This window comes from Amphibalanus amphitrite, unplaced genomic scaffold (genome assembly GCF_019059575.1).
Source record: "Amphibalanus amphitrite isolate SeventyFive unplaced genomic scaffold, NRLGWU_Aamphi_draft 000027F_arrow, whole genome shotgun sequence".
Lineage (NCBI taxonomy): Eukaryota > Metazoa > Arthropoda > Thecostraca > Balanomorpha > Balanidae > Amphibalanus > Amphibalanus amphitrite.
The window spans coordinates 1,251,559-1,269,633 of record NW_024881523.1 but is presented as its reverse complement, the minus strand read 5'-3'; the positions used below and the strand labels follow the sequence as shown (position 1 = coordinate 1,269,633).

General features: G+C 51.5%; 3 protein-coding genes across 12 annotated transcripts in view; 2 read left to right on the top strand and 1 right to left on the bottom strand.

The window, feature by feature from the left end:
- Positions 1-3,577, top strand: part of LOC122364650 (zinc finger protein aebp2-like) — a 58,706-nt gene extending 55,129 nt beyond the window's left edge. For all 5 annotated transcript variants that reach the window (XM_043335259.1, XM_043335265.1, XM_043335273.1 and 2 more), the window contains one exon: positions 1,487-3,577. In XM_043335259.1, coding sequence (XP_043191194.1) covers positions 1,487-1,628 — 142 coding nt within the window. In that variant the 3' untranslated portion in view covers positions 1,629-3,577. The remainder of the gene's footprint in view (positions 1-1,486) is intronic.
- Positions 3,578-3,904: 327 nt separating this feature from the next.
- LOC122364627 (cap-specific mRNA (nucleoside-2'-O-)-methyltransferase 2-like) lies at positions 3,905-17,639 on the bottom strand. 6 transcript variants are annotated; one of them, XM_043335229.1, is made up of 10 exons: positions 17,613-17,639; positions 16,817-16,921; positions 15,911-16,221; positions 14,832-14,993; positions 12,396-12,554; positions 6,537-6,755; positions 6,067-6,234; positions 5,516-5,731; positions 5,046-5,243; positions 3,905-4,887 (listed from the first exon to the last, which is right to left on the bottom strand). In XM_043335229.1, the coding sequence occupies exons 3-10, from the start codon at positions 16,085-16,087 to the stop codon at positions 4,090-4,092; spliced, it is 2,097 nt and encodes a 698-aa protein (XP_043191164.1). In that variant the 5' UTR covers positions 16,088-16,221; positions 16,817-16,921; positions 17,613-17,639; the 3' UTR covers positions 3,905-4,089. The 6 variants fall into 6 exon arrangements, with proteins under 6 accessions (XP_043191164.1, XP_043191144.1, XP_043191136.1 ...); XM_043335209.1 differs by having other exon boundaries at positions 17,031-17,635; XM_043335201.1 differs by having other exon boundaries at positions 17,577-17,613.
- On the top strand, positions 8,696-12,030 carry LOC122364683 (phospholipid scramblase 1-like). The gene is made up of 4 exons (XM_043335294.1): positions 8,696-8,890; positions 10,095-10,141; positions 10,817-11,016; positions 11,190-12,030. Exons 1-4 carry the CDS (start codon positions 8,740-8,742, stop codon positions 11,581-11,583), a joined length of 792 nt encoding a protein of 263 aa, XP_043191229.1. The 5' UTR covers positions 8,696-8,739; the 3' UTR covers positions 11,584-12,030.
- Positions 17,640-18,075: the final 436 nt, after the last annotated feature.

The window sequence follows — 18,075 nt, the reverse complement described above, 5'->3', positions numbered from 1 at the left end:
CCCAAACGACCCTCCCTCTCAGGCCCACACGACCTCCCCTTACCTAACCTGGGAGCCGGCGGGAGTGTGAGTACAACAGACTTTTCCTCTCCGACCCAACCGACCCACCCTCTCAGGCCCATACGACCTCCCCTTACCTTGGGGACCGGCGGGAGTGTAAGTACACCAGACTTTTCCTCTCCGACCCAACCGACCCACCCTCTCAGGCCAATGCGACCTTCCCTTACCTAACCTGGGGGCCGGCGGGAGTGTAAGTACAACAGACTTTTCCCCTCCGTCCCAAACGACCCTCCCTCTCAGGCCAATACGACCTTCCCTTACCTAACCTGGGAGCCGGCGGGAGTGTGAGTACAGCAGACTTTTCCTCTCCGTCCCAACCGACCCACCCTCTCAGGCCCATACGACCTTCCCTTGACTGGGGACCGGCGGGAGTGTAAGTACGCCAGACTTTTCCTCCCCGGCCAGGGACCATTCACTCTCCTCCCCTCTGGCGATGTATGTATGTGGGGTGTGTATGATGATGTGTGTGTATGAAAGTGAATATCAGCCTATCCTTCCCGGCTCAAACACACTCCCATCCCAGGCCATGCGTCCCTCTCCGGCCCAAATGGTCCGCTGGTTCTCTCCTCTTCGGTCCACACGGCCCTCTGTCCCCTCTCCTTCCTTTCCTCGATCAGGTCGAGCTAGGGGATCGTGGTGTGATTAGGCCCTACCTCCATACCTGCTTCCTCTTCCTCCCGGCTGCTGACCCCCAACGTAACGTAAAAACCTCGAACTTGTGCAATGAAGTTGTGTTGACTGTTGCGCAGCACACTGATAAAAACAGTCGAGAAGTTATTCTCTAGCGTCTGATCTCCGTCGTAAAAATGAAGGGCTAAGTACGTGCATTTAATAAAGATTGTTAACTTTAAAAAAAGCTTAGCTTTGTTTTGATGAATGCGCTTACCCCTACCTTGTTAATTCCAGACTAGGACGATATCGTGGTTCCTAATTCCTATGCAAGTCTGAATTGTTATGTTGATTTTATCATATCCTTAACCGTATCCACTCCCTAATGCCTTAATTGTTTATGTGGTGTATTATGTAGGTAAGAATACCTTTCTGTGACTTCTCGCTCCTCTATATTACTTCTATTCTACTTCTCTGCTGCTACTGTAATCAGCGAGTTCACAATAGTTAGTCCCCGTGCCCTCGTTTGGTGACTGATGCGTGTTTCTCTCTTACCTATAGTTTTTGCTGGTACGCTGCTGCGCTAAGCTCGCCTAGATGGCAGCTAAGTCGCTGGACAGCGATACCTTGTTCTTTCTATTGTGGTGTCTCGTTTAATCAGCCATCTGCTGAGCTCCCGAGTGATGGCTCGCCAAGGTTTGCGTGTGCGTTTCGCAACCCGGGTGTCGGCCGGACGTTGCCGTTTCGTGTTGTTGTTGCCCCGCGGGCGGCGTGTGGCCTTGGCGGGCCGGCGCTGACTGTCCGTCTCCGCCGACAGGGTACAGGACGAGTGGCTGCCGGCGCACCAGTACCGTCCGAGCCGCCAGGTGGCCTGCAGTCAGCTGCCGGCAGAGCTGTGGCAGCAGCTGGCCACCGCCGTCGGCCGGCCGCCGGCCCGGCGCCGCCGCAAGCCGTCCTAGCGCCGCGCCGGCCGCCGCCGCCGCCGCCGTGCTCCCCGTTCCTAGCGCGCCCGCCGCCGCGTCTTCAGTACAAATGTGTCTCGGCGCAGCCGCCGGCCGGCCGGCCCAGACTGACCAGCAATGTCACTGCCAGTGGGTGGAGAGTCGCGCCGGGCCGCGCCGCCGCCCTGCCCGCCGGCGCTGTCCGTTTTATATCGTTTTTTGTACATAGTGTGTCGCGCCGCCCGCGATTGTGTAGTACAATACCGTCACTGCCTGGTTTCACTGCCATTACCCCGAGTGCCATGGCGCCGTGCGGCCGTCGATGGCGGCGGCCGCCGGCGACCGACCATCACCTGCCAACCGATCTCCAACCGCTCCGCCACATCTGCGCCGCGCCGCGCCGGCCCCTGACCGGCCGGCCGGCGCACCCGAGGCCTCAGTTCCACCTAGTCAGTCCGCGTGTCCAGCCGGGCCGGGGGGCGGCGGTGCGGCCCACTCCGCCCGCCGCCGACCGGCCCGCTGCTCCTCACCGTCTTCCATTCACCTGCAGACACGTAGACACCCCTCTGAGCTGTCGGCCAGACAGCGGCCGCCGCCGAGCGGGTAGGAACGCGCGCGAGTCCGCGACACCGTGCCCGCGTGTTGTGTGTGTCAGTGTACGTACCCGCGTGTGATCTCCCCTTTTATCCCTCTTGTCTCTAACGTCTTCTTTCATTCTTTCTTTCTTCTCCCCGGACTCCCACACTCTTATTTCTGTGTATTTCTGGCCATCATCCTTTTCTCCCCATCCGTTTCTCTCCTTCCTCGCAGTCCGTCCATCTCCTTGCCGTTTCCCTCTTCTCTTCATACATCGATGTGCGTGTTTGTGTGCGCGCGTGTTTAAAGTTTTAGCTCGTGGGATGTGAATGACAGCTCGTAAGGTGCTCGTCGCGGGAAGTTCGTGTCGAGGATGTGTGGTTATCCCAGTGACAACAATGTTAATGTGGCATAGTGGATCAGCTTGCAGTACTGCCCCTCCTCCTGCCAAGGCGGACCTCCTTTCAGAATCCTGATTACTGGATCGCTGATCTCGAATTGACACAGAATGGCTGGCAGGCCCACTGAGAAGCCACTGTGGCGAAATGGGGCTGCTATGCAGAGGTGTTTTATAAGTGATTGCGTGCATTCGTGAGTTAAAAAAGCAATATGCTGCTATTGATTGGCCGGCTCAATTCATATGCTCCCGTTTTATTTTCATTGATTGTTTTTGTTAGCAATTTTGTTAGTCATTCACTGGGCTTTGCACAATGGAGGTGATCACATTTTTACACAGGAACACTTCGTGAGGCATTTTGTTTCGATCATTCTCGTTCGGTGGCTTTCGTTCCTTTCCTTGCCCGATGACCGTTCCTCTGTTCCTTCCCACCGGCCCGCGTCCTTCGTTTCCCGTTCCCTACAGTCAACCGTCCCCGCTTCCGATCTCAACAGTGCAGCGTAATGTAGCCGGGCCGCCGCGCCGGGCGCAGGAGCGCCCTGTATCCTCAGCGGAGTGGTGACCCGGCACTCCGCCGCCACAGAGCCTCTTGTGCCTGACACCGGCATTGTGATCGCCTGACGTCGAGCCGCCCTCACCTCTCACACAAAGACATGTGTGTTACGCTGGTCTCTTTCATTCGAGGGGGTGTCAGACAACTCCCGGAATCACTGAACACTAATTGCTCACGTATGCGTGTGCGCGCGTCTGCGAGTATTTATTGGTGTGAGCCGCTACAGATCTGTTGCGGTCATGTGTGCGCGGCCGGTCCACCCCCGTGGGGTCAAAGGGCGTCGCGTCTGGGCCCGGCACGGGTCTTGTCTGTGTGCGCACGCGTGGAGTGTTTGTGTGTCTGTCTGTGTGTGTATGTGTACATAGACGGTCGGCTGGCTGCGGCCATCCAGCTCAGTTGTGATTATTCTAACTGTGCGTTTGTAATAGATCAGTACGTGCAGACTGTGTGTTGGAGGTATGCCAAGGGGAGTTGCGGTGCAGCCGATGACGGAAAGGTGTCGGGGGGGGGGGGGGGGGCGAACATTCACCCGATCACTCATCACCATCTACCCATCACTCATCAAGACGTGGGGAGGGGAGGAATGCGTGACAACAAACACTCGCCCGTAGACAGACGGGAAGGGGTGGGGCAACCACCACTGAACATCCGTGCATATCGCAATCATTGGCGTGGTGCCATCCGCGGACCAGAAAGCGAATTATCGAAAATAACTGACTGGTCACTAGTGTCTAAATCCGCCCCATTCAACGCACCTACATAACGATACCGATTTCACAGTGTATTACACGGAAAGGGAAACAGATATGAAAGGGAACATGGAATCAGCGTGACAGTTTAAAATCATATCAAAGACGCCAACCATCTCGCTCACTCGAAGCTGCTCGCCGCTACGCACAGCCGTATCCACATCGCCTGAGGCGCCACCAAGTCAGTCACTGGTCCGTCAGTCCTCAGTCCGGCACTATCGTCTGCCCGGGCACCACCTCGTCACCACCGCACTGCACCAGGTACTGTGTCACCGCCCGCACCACTCGCCCGTTGTAGGCCACCAGCTGCTCGGCAGCCGGCCGCTGGCACAGCTGCGGTAGCGGCAGCAGCGACAGACAGTTCTCGGCGGCCACAAGGGGTATCACCCAGTCGAGGAGAGACACTAGCTCGGTGGGGTCAGAGACCGGGCGCAGGAGAAGTTTGGGCACCGGTGGGGTACTGTCTGATACCGTCAGCTGTACGGCGGCCTCCGGACCGGCGCGGGCCACCATCAGCTGCAGCAGGCTGATGTTGAGCCGGTGTACCAAGTAGAGTCCCATCACCTCCAGTGTCTGACCGGGGCGCAGTAACGTGACGCCGTCACGGAGCGCCGTCACGGCGGCAGCGTCACACGGCCACGGCTCGGCTCGCCAAGGAAGCGTCACGGTCACACCCTCTGGGGTAGCAGAGACCGACGGCTCACCTTCGGCCGCCAGCAGCGCCGGGCGCAGCTCGGCTGCCGCCTCCAGTGCGCCGACCAGCAGTCGCACCTGGTGCAGACAGCAGAACTTGGAGGCGAGTAGACGCGCCGGCAGCCGACCGGTGGTGACGAGCGAGGGGTCGGTGGTGCCGGGCGCGGACGGACGCCACAGGACGGGCTCAGTAGGAGGCTCCGGCACCGGCAGCGCGGCCAGCTGCTCACCGAGCGAGCGCAGCCGGTCGGCGGCGGAGCGCGAGCCCGTGCGCTGCTCGTACGTACCGGCGCCGGACTTGTTCTCCACCTGAGGAAGGAGCAGACGGCACGTCAGTGGCAGAGCTGTCGGCTAACAGGGTGCAGCAGGTCGCCATTGCGCACATCATTCGCAAAACGTAGCCAAAATTCGTAAAACATAGCCCAGCCCTACCGATATGCTTCCACTCTCTCCCACGGAGTGCACACCTGGAATACCGTGTAGAGCCGCGTGTCGAGCGGATGAGTGAGCCGCAGATGTTTGTCTATTGGCGTCAGCCGACAGCGGCGCACATACTCTGCCACGGCGGCGCGGCGAACCATCTCCAGCTCCTGCCACACGCCAGAGTCGTCCTCGGACGCAGCGAACAGACGCAGGTTACGGCGGATCTCAGCTTCCTGCAGCGACTGAAACAGCACAGCGAGGGCAGCTCAGAATAGATGTCATCGATAGCAAGCTAGCAAGTCTGACTCTCAAGGCAGCCCAGGCATCAGAAAAGGCCTAACGCAGTACGCGCTAACACTGAAAGGTGAGAGAATTAAGCAAGTCGCATCTACAATCTTCACACAATCTTTACTTGGCCTTCACGCTGACACCAAATTAAAGAGGCCTGTTTACCTTTCCAAGACCGTCCAGACCAGGCACGCAGCCCACAGACAATCCCGTATGCAGTATTCACCTTGAACAGACGGGCACAGCTGACGATCTGCTGTATGAACGAGTCGGGTACATGCTCCCTGGCTAGCAGCGGCCGGCGCTGCCCGTCACCGCTGCTGTAGTGGCGCCACCAGGTGGTCAGCAGTTGGGCCGGCGGTCCGTCCGTCAGCCGGCGCCGACACACCACATACACCTCAGAGTTGCCGGCCTTGCTGCAGGACGGCTTCACGACAGATACCTGACGGGAGGAGGGGAAGGTCAAGACAGATCCATTGGGGCTGGTACAGCTGCCAAAGGGTTACAGGTGCTCCGAGTGGGATGGGGGTTCTTTGGTATATTGGTAGTAAGAGTCATGGGTGCAAATCACAGTTTCACAGATGTGCCGCCTCGCAGTTCAAAACTTATCTTCACGCTGTTCCATGGTCATTGGTCACAAATATTGTTGTCATTAGATAAAATGTGTCGAAGTTGGAGGGGACTGATAGCAGGACACATGACAGCAAGACAAATATGAACAATGAACAGCCTCACAGGAGCTGACAGAGTGAGATTCCTGACAGAAAGTCCGCTCACCTCGTCGAAGCAGCAGTTCAGCACGTAGAGCAGGCAGACAGAGGACGCCTCGAAGAAGGTGAACATCTTGATGACCAGGGTGCCGCCGGGCTGGAGAGTGCGCAGCGCACACAGCACCTCACACGTGTGGAGGTCCGAAACGACGCTCTCCTGTTCCGCCGGCTGGCCCTGAGACGGGGTGGGGCGGCGAGCGGCGTCAGATAGGACGGTGGCGCGGGTTGAAAATCAATAAAATTTGACTTCAGAACTTGAATAGCGGTGGAACTTCTCTTACGCCTTTTCTTCCGGGTTCATATCAAAACATTTAAATGAAGTGTCACCTAAAAAGGTTAGCGATCGCACTGAAACTTCTCATAAATGACACTAGAAATAATCTTCCATTTCTAAATTCAATAATATCTCCCTTTACCAATCCCACTGACCTGCCACAAAGTCTCACCGACCTGTCCTACCACTCCCACCCCACTGACCTGACAGTCCACACTGCCGTCAGCCGTGACCAGGTTAACCCCGGGCCCGGCGCTGGCCACCAGCCGCTCAGCGTTGGCCGGTACCAGCAGGTCCCCCGTGTCGTCGGCACCGAACTCCCACCGGTCCAGAGTTGGTAGGATGAACCGGTCGTCAGAGATCATCCGGCTCAGCGCGTTACCCTCGTAGTACGGGTTCAGAGTGGTGGCACGCCACTCCCACTGTGGGGGTAGAACGGGATGTTACCCTGGTAGTAGGGGTTTAGAGTGGAGGCAAGCTATACTCCCAGTCTCCCACTGTGGGGGTAGAGTGAGGTGTTACCCTCGTAGTAGGGGTTCAGAGTGGAGGCACGCCACTCCCACTGTGGGGGTAGAGTGGGGTGTTACCCTCGTAAAGGGGTTCAGGGTGGTGGCGCGTCACTCCTACTGTGGGGATAAAGTGGGGTGTTACCCTCGTAGTAGGGGTTCAGGGTGGAGGCACGCCACTCCAACTGTGGGGGTAGAGTGGGATATTACCCTCGTATTTGGGGTTAAGGGTGATAACACGCCAGAGTGGTAAACTAAGTTTAAACTAGTTAAGCATTATGGCAAACCAACCCATTAGCAAACCTTGGCTGTCAAATAGCTGTCTTTGGCAGCCTATTATAAGAGTCTCTCCTTGAGCAAATTTATGACGCTCCCTGAATGTCTCCCGCGCTGACCCGATCGCCTCCTACTAATCAATCCCGCTCCCTGGATGTGCCGCTATAGGTAGGTCGTAGGACTCCTTCTGTTTGCCACTCCACCTGTCCCTGTGTAAGTCCCCGAGTATGCAATATGAATGTATCCGTGCGGAGGCCGGTCACCCTCTGTGCTACGCATCTACCCCTGTGGAGGACGGTCTTTTCCTGTGAAGGTCAGCCACTTCCTGTGGGCCCAGTCGTTCCCTGTGGTAGCTGATAGCTCCCTGTGCTATACAAATGTATCCCTGTGGAGTACGGTCCCTGTGGAGTATGAAGGTCAGTCGTCCCCGTTGAAAGCACTCCAGCCGCTCCCGCGCTGCGGCCGCAATAGTACCGCATATCGAGCCATGAGGCTCACCGTTGCCCAGCGACCGGTACACACGCCCACACAGACACACGCTGCCTCGGCCGACCGGCCACGCACCAAATGAGCCGCTTCTGTCGGCCCGCCCTAATTCGACACCACCGACTACACGGGCCGGGTAAACAGTCATTCGCCAATACTGATCGAGCGCACGGCTGAATAACCTTAGCGACGGACTAATATGCAAAGCGCGCGGCACGGCGGCAGCGGGTTCAGTAGATGTCGGCCGGCTGTATATACATACAGCCTTTCATTGGCACCATAAGAAAACGTCGTAAACGTGACGCACGCAGGTAATTAAGCTATGGCGACCGGTAATGCTACGCTCGTTTTTATCGTCGACACTATCAATATTTATCAATATGGTAGTACAGTACCTGCGCCCATTGCTGTGTAATGTGCTCCCAAATAGCAACCACTTTATGCAAAATTATCTGGAAACTCTGGAACTTTCTTTTTTCAATAGAAAAATAGGTCTAACGAAGTGTTTTATATATTGAACACAAATCTTCGATTACCGCGTAGGTACACATAAACATGTGAATGAAATGAAAATGAAATGTGTACGCACCCATGCGTACGTACATATTTCACAAACTTTCTGTCTTAGCAGCGCTGGCAGCGCGAAACACCTTTGATTTCTGAAACATCCCAAACGTGTCCTCTACCACTCCAACGTGCATATTTTTATTGCCGATTAAAATGACGGGCTGATGGACAAAGCAACCAGTGAGTTTTTTTTTTATTCAGAGAACATTCTGAAAAGGTTTCTTTACAATTTCTGCTCCATATAATGCACGTCATTGTCCCACTTAATGATCTGACGCATGTCCTAGGAATTTTATTTGATTTCAACAAATCGATTCTGTCGATGCATAATTTATGCCGCAAGATGTCCCATAAATATTTAATGCAGTTTAGCAGCACTACAGCCTTCCAACTTCTGCACCACAAGTCATGTCCCGCGAATGACATCATAAACGGCCGGCCCACGTCGTTTCCTTCGGCCGTGGCCGTCGCCCTATTGGCGACCGATCGACCCCGACCCGGGCCTCCGCTGGGTACAGCGCCGACCGGGCAGTCAGTCGGGCGCCGTGGCGGGCCGAACCAGCACCCAGCCATGGTGCCCAGCCAGGTGGTGCCGGCGCCGACCACCCAGCAGCCGCAGCCGCTCGGCGTCGGCCCGTACACCACCGTCACCGGACATGCGGTGATGCTCACTCCCCAGCCGGCCATGATGATACAGCAAACTATACCCGGCTGTCCCAGAGGTGAGTGACCGTACCGAGCTGTCCCAGAGGTGGGTGACCGTACCGAGCTGTCCCAGAGGTGAGAGCACACAGGAGTGTTCGATACTCAGACTGGACTGCAGGCTAATATAGGGACACCCACTTGCTATGACGGACTTATCGTTATTGTCCTTTAGAAGTGTGGTTTGCGCAAGCCCGTTGGAAGCACCCTCTCGCCCTTCCGCAAGTGCAGGGCTCACTATCTCGCTCGCTCGTTCTTCGCCCAAAAGGCGTTTTACTGGTCAATATAACGGAAAAATCTCAGTATGAGCGGCCCGGCCCGGCCCAGCCCGGCCTGTAACGCTTTTGAGAGGCTTATATCTCAGCAACCGCTGGACCGATTGGCCTGCGGTCTTTTTTGTTGGGTAGTCCCATCCCTTCTACCCCGTAATTGACTACTTTTGATACATCTCAGTGACCGTCGTGGCACGTGCCACGTGAAAAGTCAAGGGTGTTCAAGCTGTTTTGCAAAAGTAGTGATTTTGAGAGGCTCATATCTCAGCAGCCGCTTTGGCGATTGACTTGCGATAATTTTTGTAGGGTAGCAGCATCCCTTCTACCCAAAATAGGATACTCTCGATGCATGTGGGTCACTCCCAGTGCACGTGCAAAATACAACAATAAGAGGTGCCAAATTTGTTCCCATTTCAGTAACTCGGTAATTACTGGGGCGATTTTGCTGAAACTTGGCATACAGGTAGGCACCCACCAGGCAATGCATTCCCATGTGTTGCGGTTAGGGTGCTACTGCACGTGCGCACGTGCAGGGGGCGTTTCCAGATCTCGAGAACGGCTGGGCCGATTGCGCTCAAATTTGGTACACGGTTGGGGACCGGTTAGTAGGGTGCCGTGCAAAAGTCAATTTGGACCCCGTTTGCACGTGCGCACGTGCAGAATGCCGCTTCCAGATCTCAGGAACGGCTGGGCCGATTGCGTTCAAATTTGGCACACCGCTAGCGACCGGTTAGAAGGGTGCTTTGCACAAGCCCGTTGGAAGTACCCTCTCGCCCTTCTGCACGTGCAGGGCTCACTATCTCGCTCGCTCGTTCTTCGCCCAAAAGGCGTTTTACTGGTTTAATTCTCTGAGGGTTCGTAGCCTGATTTGACCTAACAGTGGAACGGTTGTGAGGAGCCCTACAACAATGCTCCAATGCACTCCACTGCATTGCGTCGACTTCTGTTGCAGGCTTGGAGATTATGGCGCAATCTGATCAGCTGGTCGTCGAACAGAAGGTGAGATTAACGACGAAAGTGATCCATGGGCTGTTAAAGATAAAATGATAACATGATCTTACTCAGTTTCTGAATACATGTCAGAATAAGAAGACATCCAAATAATAAGAAAATTATATGTTGGTTGACTAATTACGCAGATTGCCGTGGACGAGCGGGAACATTACATTTCAATCAGCGATAAATAATCGCACGAAAGGTGTGTTCTCCATTATCAATGACAGCCTTCTGCCCGATACTGATTAATAACCAAGTACTAAACTATGTAGAGTAAGGCCTCCTGCGGTCCAGCAGGAGCGGTAGACTATATCCGGGCGCGTTGGGTGGCTGGAAAAGTGCATAGCAGACTGCATCACTTTGACGTAAGCCGATCAATTCAATCGATGTCACTAGCTGTTGCTCGGAGTCGACCATCGTACTGCAATCGACTGCACAGTGATCGGGCATCAAAAGTTACCAAGCAACCTTGTCCGCATAAACAGTCTGGCATACGCTGAAAGAAGGTTTGTTTTCCGATAAACAAACGTCTCCAGACAGCGTGAATTGTACGCTCCTCACAGCAAAACGTATTTCACATAGGATTTTTTCAGTCGTACCAGCAATATTCTGTCTTATCAGGCACGAGAGCGCCACTAGGCAGCCGGCTGTCCAACTGACCAAACCGTTGTTTTCCAGCGGGAGCTGCTGGAAGCGTTCACGGGATACGAGGTGGGCAACAAGTACTCGATAAACACTCCTTCCGGTCAGACCGTCTACTGGGCGGCCGAGGAGAGCGGCTGCTGCAACCGGCAGTGCTGTGGACGCGGCCGATCGTTCCGTATGAGAGTCGTAGACCAACAGCAGAGCGAGGTGCTCTCATTGGACAGGCCGCTCAGGTGAGACGCAGTACGGGGGACAGCCAGCTCGGTACGATATACCGTTGTGAATCAATGCTAGCACTGATTACATATTCCACTTGTCAATGCTCGTGTTTGGTACGCTGGATTCAGGGTATTGCTATCGATGATCACGGGGCCTCGGTAGCTCCTCACATTTCTTCCATCACCAGGTGCTCGTGCTGCTGCTGCTGGTGCTGCCTCCAGGAGCTGGAGGTCTCCTCCGGCGGGGTGCTCCTGGGCACCGTCACCCAGGAGTTCTCCATCTTCTACCCCAGCTTCAGCATCCGCGGCCCGGACGGCGACGTTCGTCTGCAGATCACCGGTCCCTGCTGGGGCTGCGGCTGCTGCAGCGACATCGAGTTCCCGGTCATGTCAGCCGACGGCCAGCGCCAGGTGGGATTGCTCACCAAACGCTGGGGCGGCATCGTCAAGGAAGCCTTCACTGACAGCAAGACGTTCAGCGTCCACTTCCCGCGAGACGCGGACCCGGCGACAAAGGCCACGCTCTTCGGCGCCGCCATCCTGCTCGGATACGTCTTCTTCGAGCGTGACGGCAACAAGTAACGGCGCTAGAGAGAATTCCACCAGCGGCGATCCTCAGATGGCAGGTGCAACAGGAAGGCTCCCTTCAAACTTCATTGCCAGCGGTGCTACATATCAGCGGAGCTTGAATTAAACCGCCAACGTCACTGTATTTCTATGAATGTATCAACTGGAGTAGGTGTTCGTGTGCCGTCTTTGTGCCATATTTATGAGTGTCCTACTAAGCGTGTGTGTTCTAATTTGGCTAAATGAAAGAAGCTTCATTATAGCCCAACAGTTATTACCAGTACCTGCTTAGCTATTACAAAGCAGTAATTATGTTCAGGGCGTTTCGGAGAATGGAAAAACATTACCACTTAGTCTGATTACAAAACGTTAGTAAATGTAAATAAAAGGGATCATGTACCACCGCAGTAAATGGCATCCATTCGTGGAGTCCGCCAAACGTTTCATAATATGTGGGGCAAACCTCTGGAACGAAATGTCTCAAACAGCTCTTCACAACCTCTTTTAAAGCGAGGCTATCAATATCGAAAGTTTAACAATGAAGAGAAGCATAATTTGAAGGCTAGAGACACTCGCTAACATGATGGTTGGTAATCGGTATTCACGTCTCTAAAGGAAAACGAGGGGACGAGCCAGCACGAGGACCCCGTTCAGGCGTTCAGCACGAGTAATGGTTGAGAGTTGAGGATTGGGACCCACCTCCTGGACTCCGTCCAGCACGCAGCAGTGGTGTTGGGACTCACCTAGTGGACTCTATTTAACACGCAGTGGTGGTTGGGACTCACCTCCTGGACTCCATTCAGCACGCAGTAGTGGTTGGGACTCACCTCCTGGACTCCATTCAGCACGCAGTAGTGGTTCAGCGCGGTGACGAAGGCCCCGGGAGCCTCGCAGAGGTGCAGCGAACGGAGCGGCGCGGCGCCCGATTCACAGACGGACGGCAGCACCGAGCACAGGCTGAGCAGCTCATAAAACTTGCACCACGCCTGTCAATGGGAACACTAGGCATGTAAAATCTGGATAACGGCCGCAATAAGACAGCAATGATAACACCAGCAATGCAATAACACGGTCAGCACGATAGCGCGGTCATAATACAAAACGCACATTGTTACCGAATTGAAATTTCGAAAATAGTATGGCTCTAGAATTGCTTCGCCGTCGAGGATTCACAAAAGCAGGCACTTGATAGTCGCAAAAATTCGAGGCATCACATATACATTATCCAAACATTGAGCTGAAACTTTGTCCACTGTAAAGTCTGAACTATTAAGTCTGATTTATGCATTATGTGCACAGACACCTACAAATGTTTGCTTGCTTGAAAAGTAAGATAATGAGTTACATTTTTAGCGAGCACGGTTCGTCGGAAGGTCATCTCAGGCTCAAAAGAAACGGTATATACCATTCGAAAGCTGACGGTGAGCTGAATCCAAAAATGTAATTTTTATCAAAATCGATCGATGGCCTTTTTTGAAAATTGCGTTTTTGTAAAAACTTTATAATTTTTTAATCAACGGGCTGTCCCGGGCATTCTTAAAAAATAAGCATGTTTTTTCGAGTTCCAGTGAAAGCTGAACGTCAAAAGAACAATATTTAGGAAAGCAATATTTCCTAACAACAATGTGCGTCTCCCACAGCCGACAATAAGGCGCAATCACGCAGCTCAGTGTCACGATGGACCAAAGTCAGCCACACAGAACCGTGAAATGACCCTTATCGACTCGCAGACCCGGCGCTCTCGGCCCGCCCGACCAGCCACGGAAAGAACGTTCGCCTCTCGTTCTACTAAACAAATGCCATATTTGTCAGTTTAACTGTCTACATTGCTATTAAAGTTATTCAGGATACCTGTGAAGAAAATGCGTTGTTCTGCTTGATTTACAACATGCTTTAATTTACATTTTTCTTATGCATGTTTTGTTCCATCCAGCTGCGCTCAGTGCCCGCGCAGGGGAAGTGAGCGGGGTTTCACCGTCAGAGGCTGTACTGGTGACAGCTGCTCGGCCGTGCGACCGGTCAAAGGTTACCCTGCCCCACCGGGCGCTACCCCCACTCCACCCGAGCTGAGGCCGGTACAGCCTCTGACATTTCAGCGCGGCCAATTTTCCTTATATGGGCATGATACCAAGCTCAATTGAGCAAAGTAGACATGAACAAATGCAAATCAATGCATGGTGTGAAGATGACAGAGCAATAAATCTTCTGCTCATGTATCCTGAATAACTCAAGTACCGACTTGAATCGTTAAACCAACAAATATGACGCCCGTTTAGTAGAACGACAGCCGAACCTCCTTGCCGTGGCCGGTCAGGCGGGCCGAGAGCGCCGGGTCTGTGAGTCGATAAGGGTCAGTTCACGCTTCTGTGTGGCTGACTTTGGTCCATCGTGACACTGAGCTGTGTAATTTCGCCTTATTGTCGGCTGTGGGAGACGCATATCAATGTTTGGAAATATTGCTTCGCTGAATATTGTTCTTCAGGCGTTCAGCTTTTACTGGAACTCAAAAATACATGTTTATGTTTTCAAGAATGTCCAGGACAGCCCGTTGAATAAAAAATTATAAAGTTTTTACAAAAACGCAATTTTCAAAAAAGGCCATCGATCGATTTAGATAAAAATTACATTTTTGGATTCAGCTCACCGTCAGCTTTCGAATGGTATATATCGTTTCTTTTGAGCCTGAGATGACCTTCCGACGAACCGTGCGAGTTCCGCCTTTTATTACACCCGACTCGGGCTGCTCTTCTATCTTTGCTATTACCATCTGATCGGGTTGCCAATAACATAGTCCCACCCACAGGCCATTTAACGCTGGTCACCCTTTCTGCAGTCATTGAGGCCACCGAAGATGGCGTGTCAAGACGCCATCCGCTGTAATTACCCTGTATCGATTGTTGTCCATACGGAGTAATAAAACTCTAAAACATGTCCCCTACCCTCATCAAATTACAACTTGAATTTAAAACAAGGATCCAATGCGACAATGAGCGGAAAACAACAGTGCCTAATTTGCACGTCGTTCCAAGCTCAATTGGTTACCTAAGCGGACCAACCAAACACAAGTGGCCCATTCCAAAGGAGTTTCATTGTTTTGCTTAGTGAAGTCTAGCCTAGCTACTTAGGGAGTTTATTTGCCTTATTGTTGAGTTTCATAGTTGTGCGTAATGAAGTATAGCCCCAGGTACTACTAAGGGAGCACGATAGGCGAAAGGCGACAGCACGCCCGGTGGCCGTACCCAAGGCTGTATAACAGGCCGTACCTGAGTACCCATCTCGGGCCGGATCTGACGCTTCACGCTGGCCACCACGAGACCGGCGCGGTTGGTGGCACACGTGTGCTCGTGCCACGCCACGATGTCCTTGTCGCTGAGAAGGGACTTGACGGCGTTCAGCTCGCGCTTCATCGTCTGCAGCTCTGTCACCTGGATGAGCAGAAAAGCAGTTAAAGGAAGACTGCCACCTTCAAAAAGTTTTCTCAGATCGGCCTATGATTTATTCCCTGGACAAAACAAAATTTTAGAATTCACCTGACAAAGTATCATCACGTGAATCGCGAAAAAAAATTGTCGATTATCATACAATTATCAATCGGTTAATGTCTAGCGACAATGTTTACACATCACTAGACTTCAAGGTCATAAGATTATTACATTTTATTTGAAAAAGTAAGGTATTTTATGATTTACTACTATATGATTTCATAAGAAATTGGCCATGTTTAATTTATTTTGCATTTAAGTTCGTAAAACATTTAAAAATCATGGCTCATTTGGAATGGGTCTGCCGCCCATGTTAAACCCCATTTCCCACACTTTTTTGGAAAAAATGAACTACTGAATATATAGGTTTAACTTTTATTTTGACACTCCAAAATTCTTCTCTGATCTCGAAACAATCAAAGTTTTGACATATATTTACCAAAAGATAAGAAAATTCGTGTTTCAAAGTTATCGATAAACAGTAGAGATGTCGGTTTTCTTGGACTAAAAAAATGGCATCAAACTGAACTTTGGTCTCCGATTTCTCGCAAACGGGTTCGAATCTCGGAAAACCGACTTCAGTCTGGGACATAGGTGGCTCAGCTCTAGTGAAAACCGTTTTGTGGAAAAAAGGTGGCAGTCTACCTTTAAAGTCTGGGGCCAACAAATCACACAGATCAGAATACAAAGTAGCACGACAATAAATATAGTGATGGCCTAGCAGGCACTGACTATATCGATCTCTGGGCACTCCACCAAATCAGAAACACATCGTTTTATGATTCGTGGAAACATCTAGCTCTTTAAAGGTAATTAACCGGCAGACCAATATCAAAATTCGTAAGATACTCTCCACGTACCTGCCATTCCTGGTCGGGGAACAGCTCTGCTCCATCCGGCAGCCGCCAGCCATCGGGAGGCCGCTCGAAGTCAAACCGCTTCCCAAAGAGTGCCTCTACCTGGGTGCGGACGGCCTCCGGGAGGTCGGCGGGCGGCCGCGCCGTCCAGTGGTGGCGCCGGTGGCGGTGGCTCGGCATGGTCGGCGCTACTGTCCGCCGGCCAGCGCCGCCAGCTGGTCCCGCAGTCGGCGCAGCTGGTCTATGGACGCGTCCAGACGGTGGCCGCGGATGTGCACGGGCGGAGGAGGAGGCTGAGTGGCGGAGGACGCCGTCTGCTCGACGGAACACGCCAAACACGGGTCAGCTGGTTGTGCCAACATGATGACGAAACAGATGATTGTTGTAACTGGGCAAGGCACATGTACATTAGCTGATCTTGCCTTTTCAATTATTTTACACATGCTTGAAGCCTGAAGAGGCTCTAACTCTAGTTATTGTTATTAATTCCTAAATGCTTACAAAAGGGTAGTCTGCAAGAAATTTAACATCAACATGATGGCCCAAAGACAGTGCTAACTATTTGGTAAGTCATAATATATATTTGCTGTTGAACAATGGCTGTGTGCTGGGGAAAAAGGTGGTGCAAATGGCTGACAATAGGCATGTCATTGAGTGCTATTGGTTTGTCACATTGAAATACAGGCAAATACTTGGAAAATCATTAAACTTTTGTCAATGATTCGACTCTGAGGTATGTTGATTATGTATTGGATAGGTATTTATATTTACCTCTCAGAATACACAAATGGTGTTAAATTTTCTAGCCCTTCCAATTCATATCATCATTGATACATCAAATAAACATTCATTTTTTAAAAAGAAAATGGCATTATCACCAAGAAACATTAGTCTAGAATTTGAACTGACCTCAAAGGACACTAAGCAAGAGATTTGCTTGTTTGAACTGTCCTCAGTTACAGGTCTCAAAGTTTGAACATTAATCTTGTCAACTGGGATGGCCATCCTTATTGCCTGAAGAAAGAGTAAAGACAAGTTGTTAGCAAACAAAACATCGCAAATATATCATATATATCAATCAACAGTAGCAAGACAAAATGTAAAGCTATGCCCATATACTGACCAGAGCAGCCAGATCCCTGATTATTTCACATTGCAATGCAATTGCATTGTAGTTGCACCTATGTGCTAAACTGTAAAAAACCTAGAAGTTAAAGATCCTGGACAGTTTGCTTCCTTAATCCTTTCTTTAGTCACTACCTATCATACAACATACAGGCTAGGACCGCAGCACACTGGCACCGCACACCAGACTTTAGTTTATAGGTACAGAATTACAGATACAGATACATATACAGGTATAAAATGAAATACCAGTCGATGAAGCCTTCAATTTTTGTTTCCAAAATTTAAAGACTATCGACTCCCATCAAACCACCCGCAAAATATTGACATTTTATTTGTTTTATTATGCACCAAGTCCGCGTTTTTCAATCCAAGGGTTCAATAGCCCTGTTTAAATAGGGATTGTTGCAAGCTTATAGCTCCGCACGTTATGTTGCAAAAGATGCCAATGGTGCTTTACAATTTACAAAACTATCCCCTCTAAAGATGCAAAGATTATTGCATCGAAAATCGAAATTATCGCAAAATAAATGAGCTAGAACACCTCGTCAAAAATGAAAATCATAGGCACAAACGCGACCAAGTTAGTTTGTCGCATACCCACAGCAATCGCCGCATTTGAAACGCATTCAAGAATATCTAAAATTATAATCGGACTATTCCACAGCTATCTACGTGCAGACCTCAACTGCATATTATTTAACCCACTTCCATAGATGTGCTCAATGGGAAATCAACCGCCTAGGGGTGTACAAGTCTTAGGTCGTTTCAAAAATGACTAAGGACAGTTTCAATGACGTTTAACTTTGAAAAGATTGATTCACATAAATCACAACACATAAGGGCCGTCATCAAAACCTATAAATCCATTACTTCACCACCAACGCACATGTGATTTGGTGACGGCGCACGCGGTACGCTTTGAGTTCATGAGATCAGGCGAGATCAAACAAGGATTTCTATGAAGCAAGGTCACTTTTCAAAACATCGGATGAATTCGCGAAGAAAGACACTATTCTGGCTATCCCCCAGCATAATAATTT

Excerpts from the sequence above, each read along its gene's own strand:
- LOC122364683 (XM_043335294.1), top strand. The coding sequence starts at position 8,740 with ATGGTGCCCAGCCAGGTGGTGCCGGCGCCGACCACCCAGCAGCCGCAG. Across the intron at positions 10,142-10,816 it reads AGCTGGTCGTCGAACAGAAG|CGGGAGCTGCTGGAAGCGTT; the intron begins GTGAGATTAACG and ends GTTGTTTTCCAG. Across the intron at positions 11,017-11,189 it reads TCATTGGACAGGCCGCTCAG|GTGCTCGTGCTGCTGCTGCT; the intron begins GTGAGACGCAGT and ends TTCCATCACCAG.
- LOC122364627 (XM_043335229.1), bottom strand. The coding sequence starts at position 16,087 with ATGCCGAGCCACCGCCACCGGCGCCACCACTGGACGGCGCGGCCGCCC. Across the intron at positions 14,994-15,910 it reads TCCCCGACCAGGAATGGCAG|GTGACAGAGCTGCAGACGAT; the intron begins GTACGTGGAGAG and ends CTGCTCATCCAG. Across the intron at positions 12,555-14,831 it reads GGCCCGAGATGGGTACTCAG|GCGTGGTGCAAGTTTTATGA; the intron begins GTACGGCCTGTT and ends TCCCATTGACAG.